The following is a 13,180-nucleotide window of genomic DNA, read 5'->3' as shown; positions in this document are numbered from 1 at the left end:
GGGTTTAAGGAGGGGCAGAGAGAAAGAGAAAGTGACAAGAAAACGACAGAAGAGAACGAGATGGAGAAGAAGCCTGCACGAACGAAGCGTGCTTAGTCAACCTGGTGGCGCTGAACAACCAACTGTCGAAGAGGAGAAGCTGCCAACCGACCTCGAGGAACTCACGATACGGTGCAGCGAACCTGCGGTGCCGTTGCTCGCGTTCCTTTGTGTTTTCGTGCTCGTCTTCGATTAATTTCGTGCCTCGATCGTATCCGACTCTTAACCGACACGTGATTAGTGCGTAAATTGTACAGACACAAGAATCGTTCAAACGAAGATACGATGGTCAGCAAGGATACCAAGATGATTCCCCAGGAGACGAACTTCTACGTGAAGCCGCCGAGCATGTCAACGAGCCAGTCTGTCAAGACTTTTATTTACAATCGTGAAACCGGCGCGTTTATGGGCAGAACAGCCAGTAGTTGGGGTAAGTCGCGCATATTCGGTGTAACTGAGAAAAAAGTGGATTGGAATTTACGATGGCCGTTTGGTTATACACGACTGTCTATCGTTTGCATAGATGGACGAATCTGGATAATTCAAATAACGAACGAAAGATACGTAAAACTGTTGATCACTGTTGTTCGTACGGTGATCGTGATCGTGTGATCGAGTAAACGTGGGAAATAAATCGCTAGACGGTGTTTCTATTCGTCGTGTATTTTTTGAATCTAAGGTTGCCGATCTCTGCTCGTTCGCGCGCGATGTCTCGGATCGAAACTACGATCGATTCGATAGACTTGCATTGTCGACGAAATAATCGCGGTTTTGTTTATATTTAGATCGAATAACAATACTGATCGTGTGTATTTAATTTATTTCTCAGAACGACTATTCGAGAGCTGAAAAGTAGAAGAAAGTAGAGAACTAACGGCTACAGATTATACGGTGATCATATATTTACGAAACAAGTAAATGACATGTACGACTTTTATTGCTATAACTTGAATCGCGTGACTGAATTATACGATGCAGTTTTAATTGCAACAATGGTGTCCTACTTCGGTCTTAAAATGGTAAACATTTCGAGACATTTTTTTTACATTTTTTGTAATTGAACGCATACAAATGTATACATAAGTGCACATCGTGTTCTGGGAAGTATTCGACAAATCTTTTCAGCATATTCAAGAGGTGATTTTATACTACGCGCTTCGTGAGCATTGTGTATCTGGTTCGCCTCGTTATCGATCCGAGGATCATTTAGTTTTATTTCAAATCTGGTAATAAACGTTAATCGACGAAGACATTATTATTTTGTACACAGAATGTTACAGAACAATGGCTATAAATTTTTTTCAGTGTATCAAACTCGTTCCAATTGATTCACTTAATTTTGTTTTTAAACAATTTTAGATAATTTCGTATGGCCGAAAATGACCACATCACTTACGAATATTGTTCGAAAGCAATATTCAGGTACAAATAAATATATTAAATCGTTCCATGTAATATTCAATTTGAACGATGAACTTGACTAATTAATAGAACTTATAAAAAGAAACTAATCGTTTTTTAAAATAGTTTTTAGTCTCTAATTGTAAATAAAACTTTGGTTACATACTCCTATTGTTTCTTAGAGAAACCATAGTACCGCTAAACCAATATTAGTAGAGGATCTCGAGGTAATTAAAAAGGGTAGTTCTGAGATACGATTGCGCGTGTAATTTTTCTACGAGCGAATATAAGCATCTTACGAGGATGAATAATTTTAAACGGAACTCTCTTGCCCTCGTCGTATTTTAAATAGCTCTACTCGAAGAACAAGTAAGCTGTCTGTCGTTGGTCGATAAGCTGAAAATTATTACTTTGTTAATTTTACACGATTACGGTACTTACAGACATCCATTCTTCCAACACTACTATAAAATCAAAGTAGTACCGCTAGACACCAACTTAACCGAGTTAACATAATAACGTTCATTTGACCGTTCGTGTATTCATTGTTATTACAGCTCGATTGTGTGGCACTGAAATAATTTATTGAAAATAAAATGAAGAAAAATTTCGTTCGCGTCGTAATTACGAGATCCTACTATCCTTGAGTCAAAACTGTTCAAGAGGAACTTCGAAGTTGACGAGGCTTCTTTTACTCTCTTTCCATAAATATAGTCCAGAAACGATGGCTGATATCCCGTTATACGCGGGCCGAGGGGGCAGGGGGACCCCACCCATGGAAAACTGTTTAGCTTGGCTCCCAAACGAGCAATTGGATCCGAGTCCTTATTCTACGCAATTATTATGTAATCGAGGTGCTTCGATAGACGTATTAAAAAAACTTACCATCAAATTAGTACACCTCGAAGACTCCGAGTATTTTCGACAATTCACGACGAGGTGTATTTAATCGGTCATTTGGCCATTTTGAACTTCGTTCATTTTTTTGTAAAAATAAACAAACCACCCACTTAATTCTTTATTGATGATGTCTTCGCAAAAGTTAAAATTTTGAATATCGAATTTAAAGAATTTGTCATTCCTTGCTGTGGTTTCTAAATTAACGGAATGCTGTAAAATACTGTGTTTAATTGTGTTTTACACTGTCTTTCCCCTCTCCAAGTAGAAAGGGGGTCGTTGTCACTGCTGACTTCTGTTAACCAAGTAAGCAAGGTCTGCTTGTACGCCCACGAGGTACCAGAACTCTACTTGCATTACTCGATCTAATACGAAAAATTTTAAACGAGCAACTTCCAACCCGAGACGACTAATGAGGATTTTTGTTGACTCCCGTTTGTAAACCATTAACCTCCCCTCGCACAAATTTTGAATATATTTAAATTTATTTAGTATTTATTTTAATACTTCAGTGGAAGGCAGTAGTTTTGAAACTTACGAACAACGATGGTTGATCGAATCTATTCATTCATTGTTTAAACATGTTCAAGGTCACGAGTTTGCGAAACACGAAACAGTGTCGTACGAAGAATTTTAGAATCTGGAACCGTATCGTTCAACTTCTGTTAAGAAAGTGCGTCGAACATCTTGTTTTGTTTCTAACTTGATCCTGAAACGATGAACGTCCACGTTGCACAACAACTGTGATTATACTCTAAGCCCGAGTACATACATTTTTATCGTTTGATTACATTTCACATTCTGTGAATTTTCAGAATCGATAGAGCTGCACGTTCGTGGTTGTGGCACGTGTGAAATTCAAATGTTCCACAGTAGACACTCAACAGTTTACGAAATACTTGATAATAAATAGTATTAGTAGTCGGTAGTAGTAACTACCGACCTATAAAATAGATCCCTGCGTTCTTAATATTTTCGTAACAGAAACGATGAATTCACTGCTGTACTTTGAAATGACCTTGAAGCGACTGAAAGTCGTAGAAAGGGGAAATTATTGAAATATGCAAGAATCGAGTTCTCCGCGACTCGACGCACTCTATTTACTTTACGATATACGCTCGAAATTAAAATCTTGATATTGCGAAGATTACCGGTGAACGACGAGAAAAATCTTGTCTGGCATCGAACGTCGCATATTTTTAAACATTCTGAATATTTCTGTTCCTAAATATATATCGAATCAGTCGCTCGGTTCACAGTTTATTTATTAAAATGTCTGAGTGATTTAAAGAATATTGAAGGAAACGGTAATAATAAATATAAATGAACGCAACATTATGGCCGTACGTAAAACTGTTGCTCGAATGATCGAGCCTTTAAGAGGTCCCCAAACCAACACAACATATACGTAGCAGTATTAGTCTAAGCCGCGCCTTATATGTTTATTTAAGCCAATACGAAATTCTTCTGACAATACTGCGAATATCTAGTTCTTTTTTCTCGATGGATTATTCCGTTCAGCAAGGCGTATTTTTGTTATTACCATTCTACTAATTGTCGAGTTAAGAACAACATGACAAACGTAGAAAAGTTGATAGAAATTATTTTATACGACTTATTGCGTAAAGATGATAAAAACATAAAGAAAAAGAACAGAATACAGACTGAATTTGAAAAAGAATTAAATGAAAATTGTACTCGAAGGTTATGTTTTCAATATTATACTAATACTGTCTAGAGATAACACTGGCAATACTAATTATCTATTATAGACAAATAATTACTTCGTTTCATTTATATAGTGTTATTAATGTTGAATAATATTTCGTGTTGGTCTGAGGGCTCCTTTATTCGGTTGGCATGACGACAAGTCCAAACACGCCATAAGGGTGTAAGGCAGATTGTCTAGCCTAACCTGTAGAGCTTGCTTAGATACTTCCCCCACTCTGTCCCGTTTCCATGGTATCTCGACGTCAGCTGACAACGCGTTATCCGGTGCCCGCTCAATACAAATATCTCGAGCGAGGGAATTTATGTGTTTACGTGTACGCAATAAACCAGCGTGCAATTGTCTTTTATTTATAAGCGAATTGTGTAACAAAAGTGAGAACGCGTCACCTTCGTTGATTTCTTTGTTTCTCGACGATGAGTAGAAAGCAACTGAGTTAAATAAAGGGACTTCATCTGTGAGTATACCTGGTGTTGGGTGTAGAACAACAACTTCGTAAAATAACAATGTGTATCCTGATCGTCATAGTAAATCAAGAAGAATGTTTACTCGGCGAACGCAATTTATAGCAAAGTCGATTCTACAACGTAACTTGAAAATAAAAAATGACAGTAGAGGTGATGAATAGATTGTGATTTATTTATAAAAATCGAGTATGAAAAATACGAATGTAATAAAGTATACGCAGGAAGATGAAATAAAAATAAAAACAAATAAAAGAATACAAAGAAAAATATTTTCAAGTGTCCGATATTCGCGGAACAATTGATCGATAAATGTTTACCAAGAAGCTTCAGAATCAAAATGTTTGATACATAGAATTTAAACATTGCTTGCATCCGACTAATTTGTCACCTTTGTTGGAATTTTTGGCAAGCAATTCACGATGAAATTATCGAGTAACGAACGGTGACTAGCTACTTAAACAAATTGTCTACTTTCAGGGGATCACGTAGATCTACATCACAGTTAAAAGTAGGGCAGGTACTACTTTGTACCGAACAAGTGTCTAGATATTCGTAGTATTTGAATAGTACGGTGATACGGGCTATAAATTTTGATCGATTTCTTTAAGTTTATCGTTCATTTTTGAACTTCATTTTCATTCAAGATATTTCATTAAAGATGTTCTATACATTTCTAATTTGAGATGGAAGATTCAATGTGCTTACGTTTATATTATAATATCACGTTCTTGTTATAGTAATCGATAGTAGTGTTATACGATTCTCTTTAATAACGACATTCGAATATTTATAATACATCCGAATAGTAAATTATTCAAACGCTTCCAGTTCCGTTTAAAATTGTACGCACGAAAAAGGAACCATCTTTATCGACGTTACACAAATAAGCGTTTCATTATCACCATTCACTCAATTAAACTGTTTCATTGAACGAATTTAAACCAGTCGCATAAGACTTTGATAAAATTACGTGGACTCGTTCGCGATTCTTGTCCCATGCGTTTTATGCGGATTGCACGTGCACAATATTTATGATATCTATTGGTAGAATACGCCCGAAAGAAATGGCGAATCAAAATATTCATTACCAGGCTTGAAGGTCTTGAAGCTGCTGTTATCCAATTACTTCCAACTATTTCAATAGTACATAGAAGACCCGCAAAAACTCCGAGTAGTATACAGGATTGTTAGATTGCATTTTCCTTTGCTTAATTAGCTCAGAAGCCTGTCATCGTTTTGCAGTTTCTTGCAAATTGCGTTCAGTGTCAAAACCTATCTTACGATATATCCTTGGCTCAGAACTAACCTCGACATTATTTACAGTGGTGTCGATTTTCAATACTCATCAATATATTTTCTGCCAGTCTCGTGTAATTGCATCTCTCAGAAAACGGGTAAACATTTCGTCGACTCGTTTCGACCTAACAACCTTACCTTCTTTGTCACATTGATTATTCCAATTCGAAAACTTGGAAACTTTACTTCGACTGATCCTCTGGTACCCACCTGTTTCTTTTAATGCAAACAAAAATTTGTCTTTCTTCGAAAAGTGAAAATAAATCCCACTAAGTGAACAGATTTTCTTTGTTAAACTCAATGTGGAACTCGAAATATAAATATTCGTATATTAAGTATATTTGGAAGTCACTTACAGAAACAACCGAAGATTTGTTACAAATAAATTTGTCGTCACGTGCACAAGGGGGTTCCCCGATTTATTAGGTTGTTCAGAAAGTCATTTCGTTTTTTTTCTCTTTTTTGAAAACGAAACACGATTCTTTTTAGAATGTACAAACGTTTTATTAAATTATACATTCTCCATTTTGGAAAACGAAATGACTTTCCCGCACAACCCGACATATTCTCATACGCTCGTATCTGTTTTATTTTCTGGCCCAATTATAGAACACAAAGAAATCAACAGAACATTATTTATCGAGAACCAACCGCGCGTTGAAAGAACAAAAGCCCACGGGCCAGAATCACTCCCGTGTCACGTGGACGAAGCGTGAGAAACTTTCAAATCGGGTTTCGGTATGCGCGCGCAAATTCGTGGATCAAGGGGGACGAACCGCGCATGCGCGACATCGAGCGCTCGAGCGATCCGTTCGGTGAAAAATAAATATCGCGGGAACGAGAAAAAAAAGAAGTGGAAAAGAAAAAGACGGAAGCGTGAAGCGCGGTTAATTCGCGGTCCACACAACGGTTTGCCCAGCTGAATGGCAATTGTTAAACTTCCTTTAGCGCAAACGTGTACAACGAGGTCAATTGGCGTTAAATGGAGGCATTACGGCATTATGTAACTTAGGGCCATTCCGAAGGGTACACCCACGCGACCATACCGCAGTTTTCGTTCAGCATCAACCCCATGGAAATATCAGTGGTTAATTTTGTACTCGTAAGGACGATTATCGATCGTTTTTCTCTTTTATTCGAACAATTACGTCGTTCGAAAAGAAGTTGTTCGTTTGGAATATAATTTTTTAGATTTTTTATAAAAATTCGATGCACAATGTTAGTACAGTTAAATCTTTCTCGGGGAACTGTACGATTTTTATTGAATCATTTTAGCTCGGATTTTTTACATTATTTATTTACATTATTGCATTTCGAAACAAATTTTTTTTTTTTTTTTTTTTTTTTTTTAAATTATAATTCTCACGTGCTGCGATACCTTGAGGGTATCACGAGTGACATGTATACAAGTAACTTAATACGCTCTCGTACACCGTTTATCGCGTTACTTTGCTACTACACCAGTAAATGCTTGAATTTACGTTAGGACCTAGGGAATACTCGTCGAATTTTTCTATCAGGTTGTTCGGAAAGTCATTTCGTTTTTTTTTTTTTTTTTTTTTTTGGTGAAAATGAAACACGATTTTTTGAGAGTGTACAAACATTTTATTATCGAATATTTCAACACTGTTCGTACCACGTGGACTGTAAGCAAAATTGTTCGGGTTCGTCGTTCCTTTTTAAACTTAATTATTTATTCAAGATGCTTTATTAACGAAATTTCACACGATGTTTATATTTCGATAAAGACAGACTAATATGTCTGCGTTCTCAATGTTTGCTATTTTATTTTATCTACTTTTTATAATAATATTCGAACACCTACAAATTGTTCGATATTTATTAGTCTCAGTCCTTATTCATACCGAACCGATGCAAACATTACTCTAAAAGACTGTAAATTAAAAATAATAATAAACGATGAATCATTTAAACGAGAATATCCAAACATTTCCATTATTTATGAATATTTAAGAAGATTGTTCACAATAAATTGTACAAAGGAGCAAACATCGTGATTCGAGAAAATGTCCTCAAGGTCATTTCATTTCGTAGAGATTTCAAGGTCATTCTGTTTTTAATAGAATTGTATATTTCTCTTCGTGCTTATCTGTAGAATAAATAGAAAAAATTCAACGATCATCCAACCTCAAGATATTTACGTTGCATCGACATATACTGAAGTTACAATAGGTAATCAGAATGATGGCCATTGCCACCAATCGAACCGAAGCCTTCTAATGAATGACCTGTGTAGGCATTCTACGATACTTCCTGTGACGTGACCTTTGTGTTAAATCCTTCAATGTCGTAGTTTTACCGACTGGAAAACATACTACCACGTAATTGTCAATGATCTTCATGTGTTGCAATTGGTACAATCTTTAATTATTTTTTTTGTTTTTTGGAGAAGGGAGTGCGTTCTCCAAAAAATTTGGTCATTGTTGTACAAAATATGTTTGATTATTATTTTACAAATAATAATCAAACATTTTTTACATTATTTTACAAATAATAATGAAACCTTCTTTACAATATTTTTTACATACTTTACAAATAATAATGAACAACAAATATAATAAATCGTTCCGATGTAAACCATTGAGGTAATAAAAGTTGGAACAATGGTCTCACTGTACTCCTTGTACCAATCTGTGGAAAATTTGATCGAGCATAATTATTATTTTTTTTTTCAACAAGTTGAAATATCATTGAGTTCGTTTTTCAATACGAACGTAATGTTCACGTTCGTTCAGAGTCCGCGCGATGTTGCAAATATTATTTTACGTGAGTAATACAATACAATAGTTACCTATCGCGATTCCGTATATCGTATTTCCTCGTTATTTTACAAGTGAATCGTAACGCACTGAGCAGACACACGAACTGTTCGGTACCAATGTGACAATTTCATTCGGTTATCACAATGGGTCATCACGTGTGGAGAGCTACTACTGTAATTGTGCATACACGTCTGATACGTATACCATTAATGAAATTCAATTTCACAGAGAGTATGAAAATACTAGACGATGTCTAACTGATATCAATACCAAGATCAAGATATTATTAATATCGCAAAGGAGCAAGATTTTTTTTTTTGGAATTTTTGAAAAAATTATTCGTTTTCAAATTGGGAACAGAATACATGAAGAGGGTAGGAAAAAAATAAAACTTAGTGTCTCGTTCACGTTTTGTTCGTAGAGTAGTTCATCGAACTCGAGCAAACCTTAACTTGAAAATCATGTTTCGACTAACTCTGGTTTAAGAATACTAAGGTGCCAAAAATCTTATAAAAAAAAACTAAGATATTTGAGACAAGGGGATGTATAACCATAAAAAATATATATAACTTCTTGATGACGATTCAAATTCTAGATTTAAATAAAAAATAAATCACTAAAATATATACTTTCAACGTACATACAATAGAATGCACAGTTGAATGTTTTCAGTTGTGTGCATTTTTAAAACTTCTGCGTCGTTTTCATATTTTTTTATTCAATGAACAAGTAACGTTACAGGTACCTGATTCTACTGATTACCCTTGTTACTAATCTACCACTTTAAATCTAACGGAATATTTCAATTGCACAAATAAATCGTTCTCCACAAGTCTCTGCAGTCTTCGATTGCTGTTGCGATACGAATAAGAAATGTTTAGATAATTTCTAGATATGCTCTTATATACGAACATACATTACTATTTGATACTAATTTATCGGTTCAGTTGTACGTTGAATTGTCCTTCTGAAATCCCTGCCACGGGTTAAACGTCAGTAGTAAATCGCTACGACTTTTACGAGTTGTAGACGTCTGGTACCAGTGAAGGAATTAATCAACGCGTGGCGGTACTTCGTATAATATAGGTTAATTGCATTAATCGTCGGGTCAATTTAAAGGAAGATCAAAGCGTGTGGTCAAGTGGAGCAATTCAATTAAGAACCGATTCAATGTCTCGCAAGGTCGCTTCTCGGATTCTATTATTCGCTAAAATGGCCTCCGGTGCATTGCTTTCGTAATGAGAATTTTAACTCTTTGCACATGTACGATTATTACCGCACGATAACTATGAATTTGTGCTTCGAGTATTGCGTATCGTCCCGTGCAGAATTTACAACGGTCGCGAACAATTCTTTTTTAATCCCCGTAATCTTCACCGACCTTGGGCGACAATATTGTTTCAGATTCTCGATTTAAAAATACTCGGACAAGGTATAAAAACTTATTGGTCTCTCTTTTTTTTATAGACGATTCTGTACGATATTTTAGTTGTTCGATTAATTTTTACATTCACTTACGAGTGTCAGATTTACGCGGTATAAATACAATGTACGGTTGAGGGGAAAAATAAGATCATTCACGGGTTAAGAAATGTATAGTGTCGTGGCATAAAAGGAATATTGTAAAGTAAACAGTGTCGATTAATGTTTGCTGGATTGAAGGTCTTAGGAAGGTCAACTGAAGCACATCTGAAACCATACGAATTAGAGTTCCTTTCAGAACTGATCCTCCTTTTCAAAATACATACAGTATGCAATCTGAGTTTGAAAAGTTTATGAAAGTTTGTGTGTACTTCTTCGCGAAAAGAAAAATTAAAGAAAAGAAAGCTTTACTTAGTATCTAAATACAGACGTAACTAATATGTTCAAGGACATAAGTGGAGCCAACTGGTGAACACACTGTACTTGTAAATAATATGTAAAATTATATGTAAAAATTATGATTTCAATAAATACTGATGCCTGGTCGATAAAAATGATCGATATTAACAAATAAAGAAGTTACAAGAGATTTGATAAAATAAAGAAACCATTGACGACAAAATTAATTCGATCGAAGTGAATTTTCACGTGATTCGTTAAAAACAGTATCTCGTGTCATTTAAAACTATGTGCAATAAATTCTATTAAAATTAATTGTACGAAAAATGTAGATACACGTCGAATAATGTCCACTTATATTGATTTTTGATCAGACGTACTTGTGATACACCAAATATTCAGTATAAGCAAACTTTCTTTTCTAGGTAAAATTGGACTGTTCTATCTGATATTTTATGGGGTGCTCGCGGCGCTGGTTGCAATTTGCTTCTGGGGTTTCTTTCAAACGTTGGATCCAAGGATACCGAGGTGGCAGTTGGAACGTTCGATAATTGGAACAAATCCTGGTAAAATCTTATTAACGAACTAATCGTATACAACATTTTCTCTTACCGAGTATCGTATACTTTACAGGTTTGGGATTCAGGCCTAGGCCACCGCCAGAAAATGTGGAGAGCACGTTGATTTGGTATAGGGGAACCGATAGCGAGAACTTTAAATATTGGATTGATTCGTTGCAGGCATTTCTCAAAGGTAATAATAATTAACCATTTTTCATTTGAAAGAAACGTGCGTGTGCAGACTATTCAATAACTAATTAGCAACGCAATTCTGTGCGCAGGATTATTGCAAAACAAAACTAAAATAATATTTGCGGTGACTAGTTTATGATATTTGGTGTAACTAGTTTATGATATTTGGTGTAACTAGTTTATGATATTTTTATAATCGTTTGAAATATATTTCTTGGTCAAACGTTGTTGTTCTGTGTTGTGCAAACGATCATATCGTTAACAATTTTTCAGATTACATAACGCCTGGTTCGGTGCCCGGTCTTGGTGCAAACATTAACAAATGTGACTACAATCAACCACCACCCCCTGGTAAAGTCTGCGACGTCGACGTCAAAAACTGGCAACCTTGTACCAAAGAGAACAAATATAATTATCACAAAAATGCTCCGTGCATTTTCCTCAAGCTTAACAAGGTATCTTTATTTATTTTTTTTTTTTTTTTTTAATAAAATACTGGACACGATAGAGTGTATTGGCTCTGTTATCGTATTACTATTGTATTGTATTTCATATATCTCGTTGGATTAAACATATTTTTGTGTATCGGTTGTTCAATGGAGAAATAAATTTTTGCAGATATATGGCTGGAAACCAGAATTTTACAACGACACAGAAACATTACCAGAGAAGATGCCACTCGATCTCAAGGAGCATATCGCCGATATAAAAGCAAACAATTCTTTGCAACTTAACACGGTGTGGATATCTTGCGAGGGCGAGAATCCAGCCGATCAAGAAAACATCGGACCGATTCGTTATATACCGCGAAGAGGTTTCCCTGGTTATTTCTATCCGTTTGAAAATTCCGAGGGATATCTCAGTCCCTTGGTAGCTGTTCATTTTGTTCGTCCTCGCAGTAAGTGTCAAGAAGTGAATAAAAAATTTCAAAAGTCTGAAAGGAATTGGACATTTTCGTAACTTCTCTCTCTGTGTGATAAAATATTCTCTTTCTTTTTTAAATCTGTGAGGGACAATTTTGAAGCAGACATACTTGTAAACATTGTTCACATTTTTAACAAACTGTTACATACGGAGGATAGATTTTATTAATTTATTATATCGAATTTGTCTGCAAAGTATCTCTCGTCTATTATATTTCGACACACGTCCGCAAATGATTAAATGCTTACACGCGAACATATCGGAGAAAGAAGAGGGGAAATTCGTGAGAAACGTCAACTCCCTTTACCTAATCCAAATATTTTGTTACAGCCGGAATTTTAATAAACGTAGAGTGCAAGGCGTGGGCAAGAAACATAAAACACAGCCGTCACGACGAAATGGGCGCAGTCCATTTGGAGTTGATGATAGATTAAGAGCGTCTTCGTATCTTTCGTGGCCTATCCTTTGTTAGCGTACAGAAGCTGAACGCGAATCTCATATTTTCTGACTCTTTGACATACCTATATATTTTTGAATAAAGTCACGAAGTCGTCAGAAAAACTAGATGACCGCTGGCGAGGATGGATCAAATTTTTGTCGAGTACAAAACCTAAATGAATTTTTTATATCCGTATTACCAAGGAAGTCCGTTCTACATACGTTCCTTGTGTACAAATTTTAGGTCCTGTATAATTTTATGTAACCTATTCCATGATTTCTTATCTGAATGAATATTGTAAAAAAAAAAAACGATTGAAGTAGTTCCTGATCTGGTATACAGATTGGGAACTAAATATGGAAAATGTATGTAGAAAGGACAACTGTGTTCATTGCGTGTTAATGCGAACATATTTTAACAATGAATGTAATAATAGTATGTTGAACAATGATATTTTCATGATAAATTACAAGTGGACATACTGCTTCTACTTGGTACAGTTGAATTTAATGGATGATTTACGTATCGCGTTTTGATCGCATAATTAAGTTACAACTAATCGATACGAACGTTGGACCATTCTAGATGCTAGTTTGTGTTGTAAATCATCATGGATCCGTGTGTGAAAATAT

General features: G+C 35.5%; 1 protein-coding gene across 1 annotated transcript; it reads left to right on the top strand.

Annotated features, from left to right (window-relative positions):
- Nucleotides 1-71: 71 nt before the first annotated feature.
- Nucleotides 72-13,100, top strand: LOC143154954 (sodium/potassium-transporting ATPase subunit beta-2-like). The gene is made up of 6 exons (XM_076327089.1): nucleotides 72-469; nucleotides 10,859-10,999; nucleotides 11,067-11,186; nucleotides 11,459-11,640; nucleotides 11,804-12,083; nucleotides 12,440-13,100. The coding sequence occupies exons 1-6, from the start codon at nucleotides 325-327 to the stop codon at nucleotides 12,541-12,543; spliced, it is 972 nt and encodes a 323-aa protein (XP_076183204.1). The 5' UTR covers nucleotides 72-324; the 3' UTR covers nucleotides 12,544-13,100.
- Nucleotides 13,101-13,180: the final 80 nt, after the last annotated feature.

The sequence above is a fragment of the Ptiloglossa arizonensis genome, chromosome 2 (genome assembly GCF_051014685.1).
Source record: "Ptiloglossa arizonensis isolate GNS036 chromosome 2, iyPtiAriz1_principal, whole genome shotgun sequence".
Taxonomy (NCBI): Eukaryota; Metazoa; Arthropoda; class Insecta; order Hymenoptera; family Colletidae; genus Ptiloglossa; species Ptiloglossa arizonensis.
Note: the sequence above shows the minus strand (reverse complement) of the source record. Positions and strands in the feature narration are given on the sequence as shown.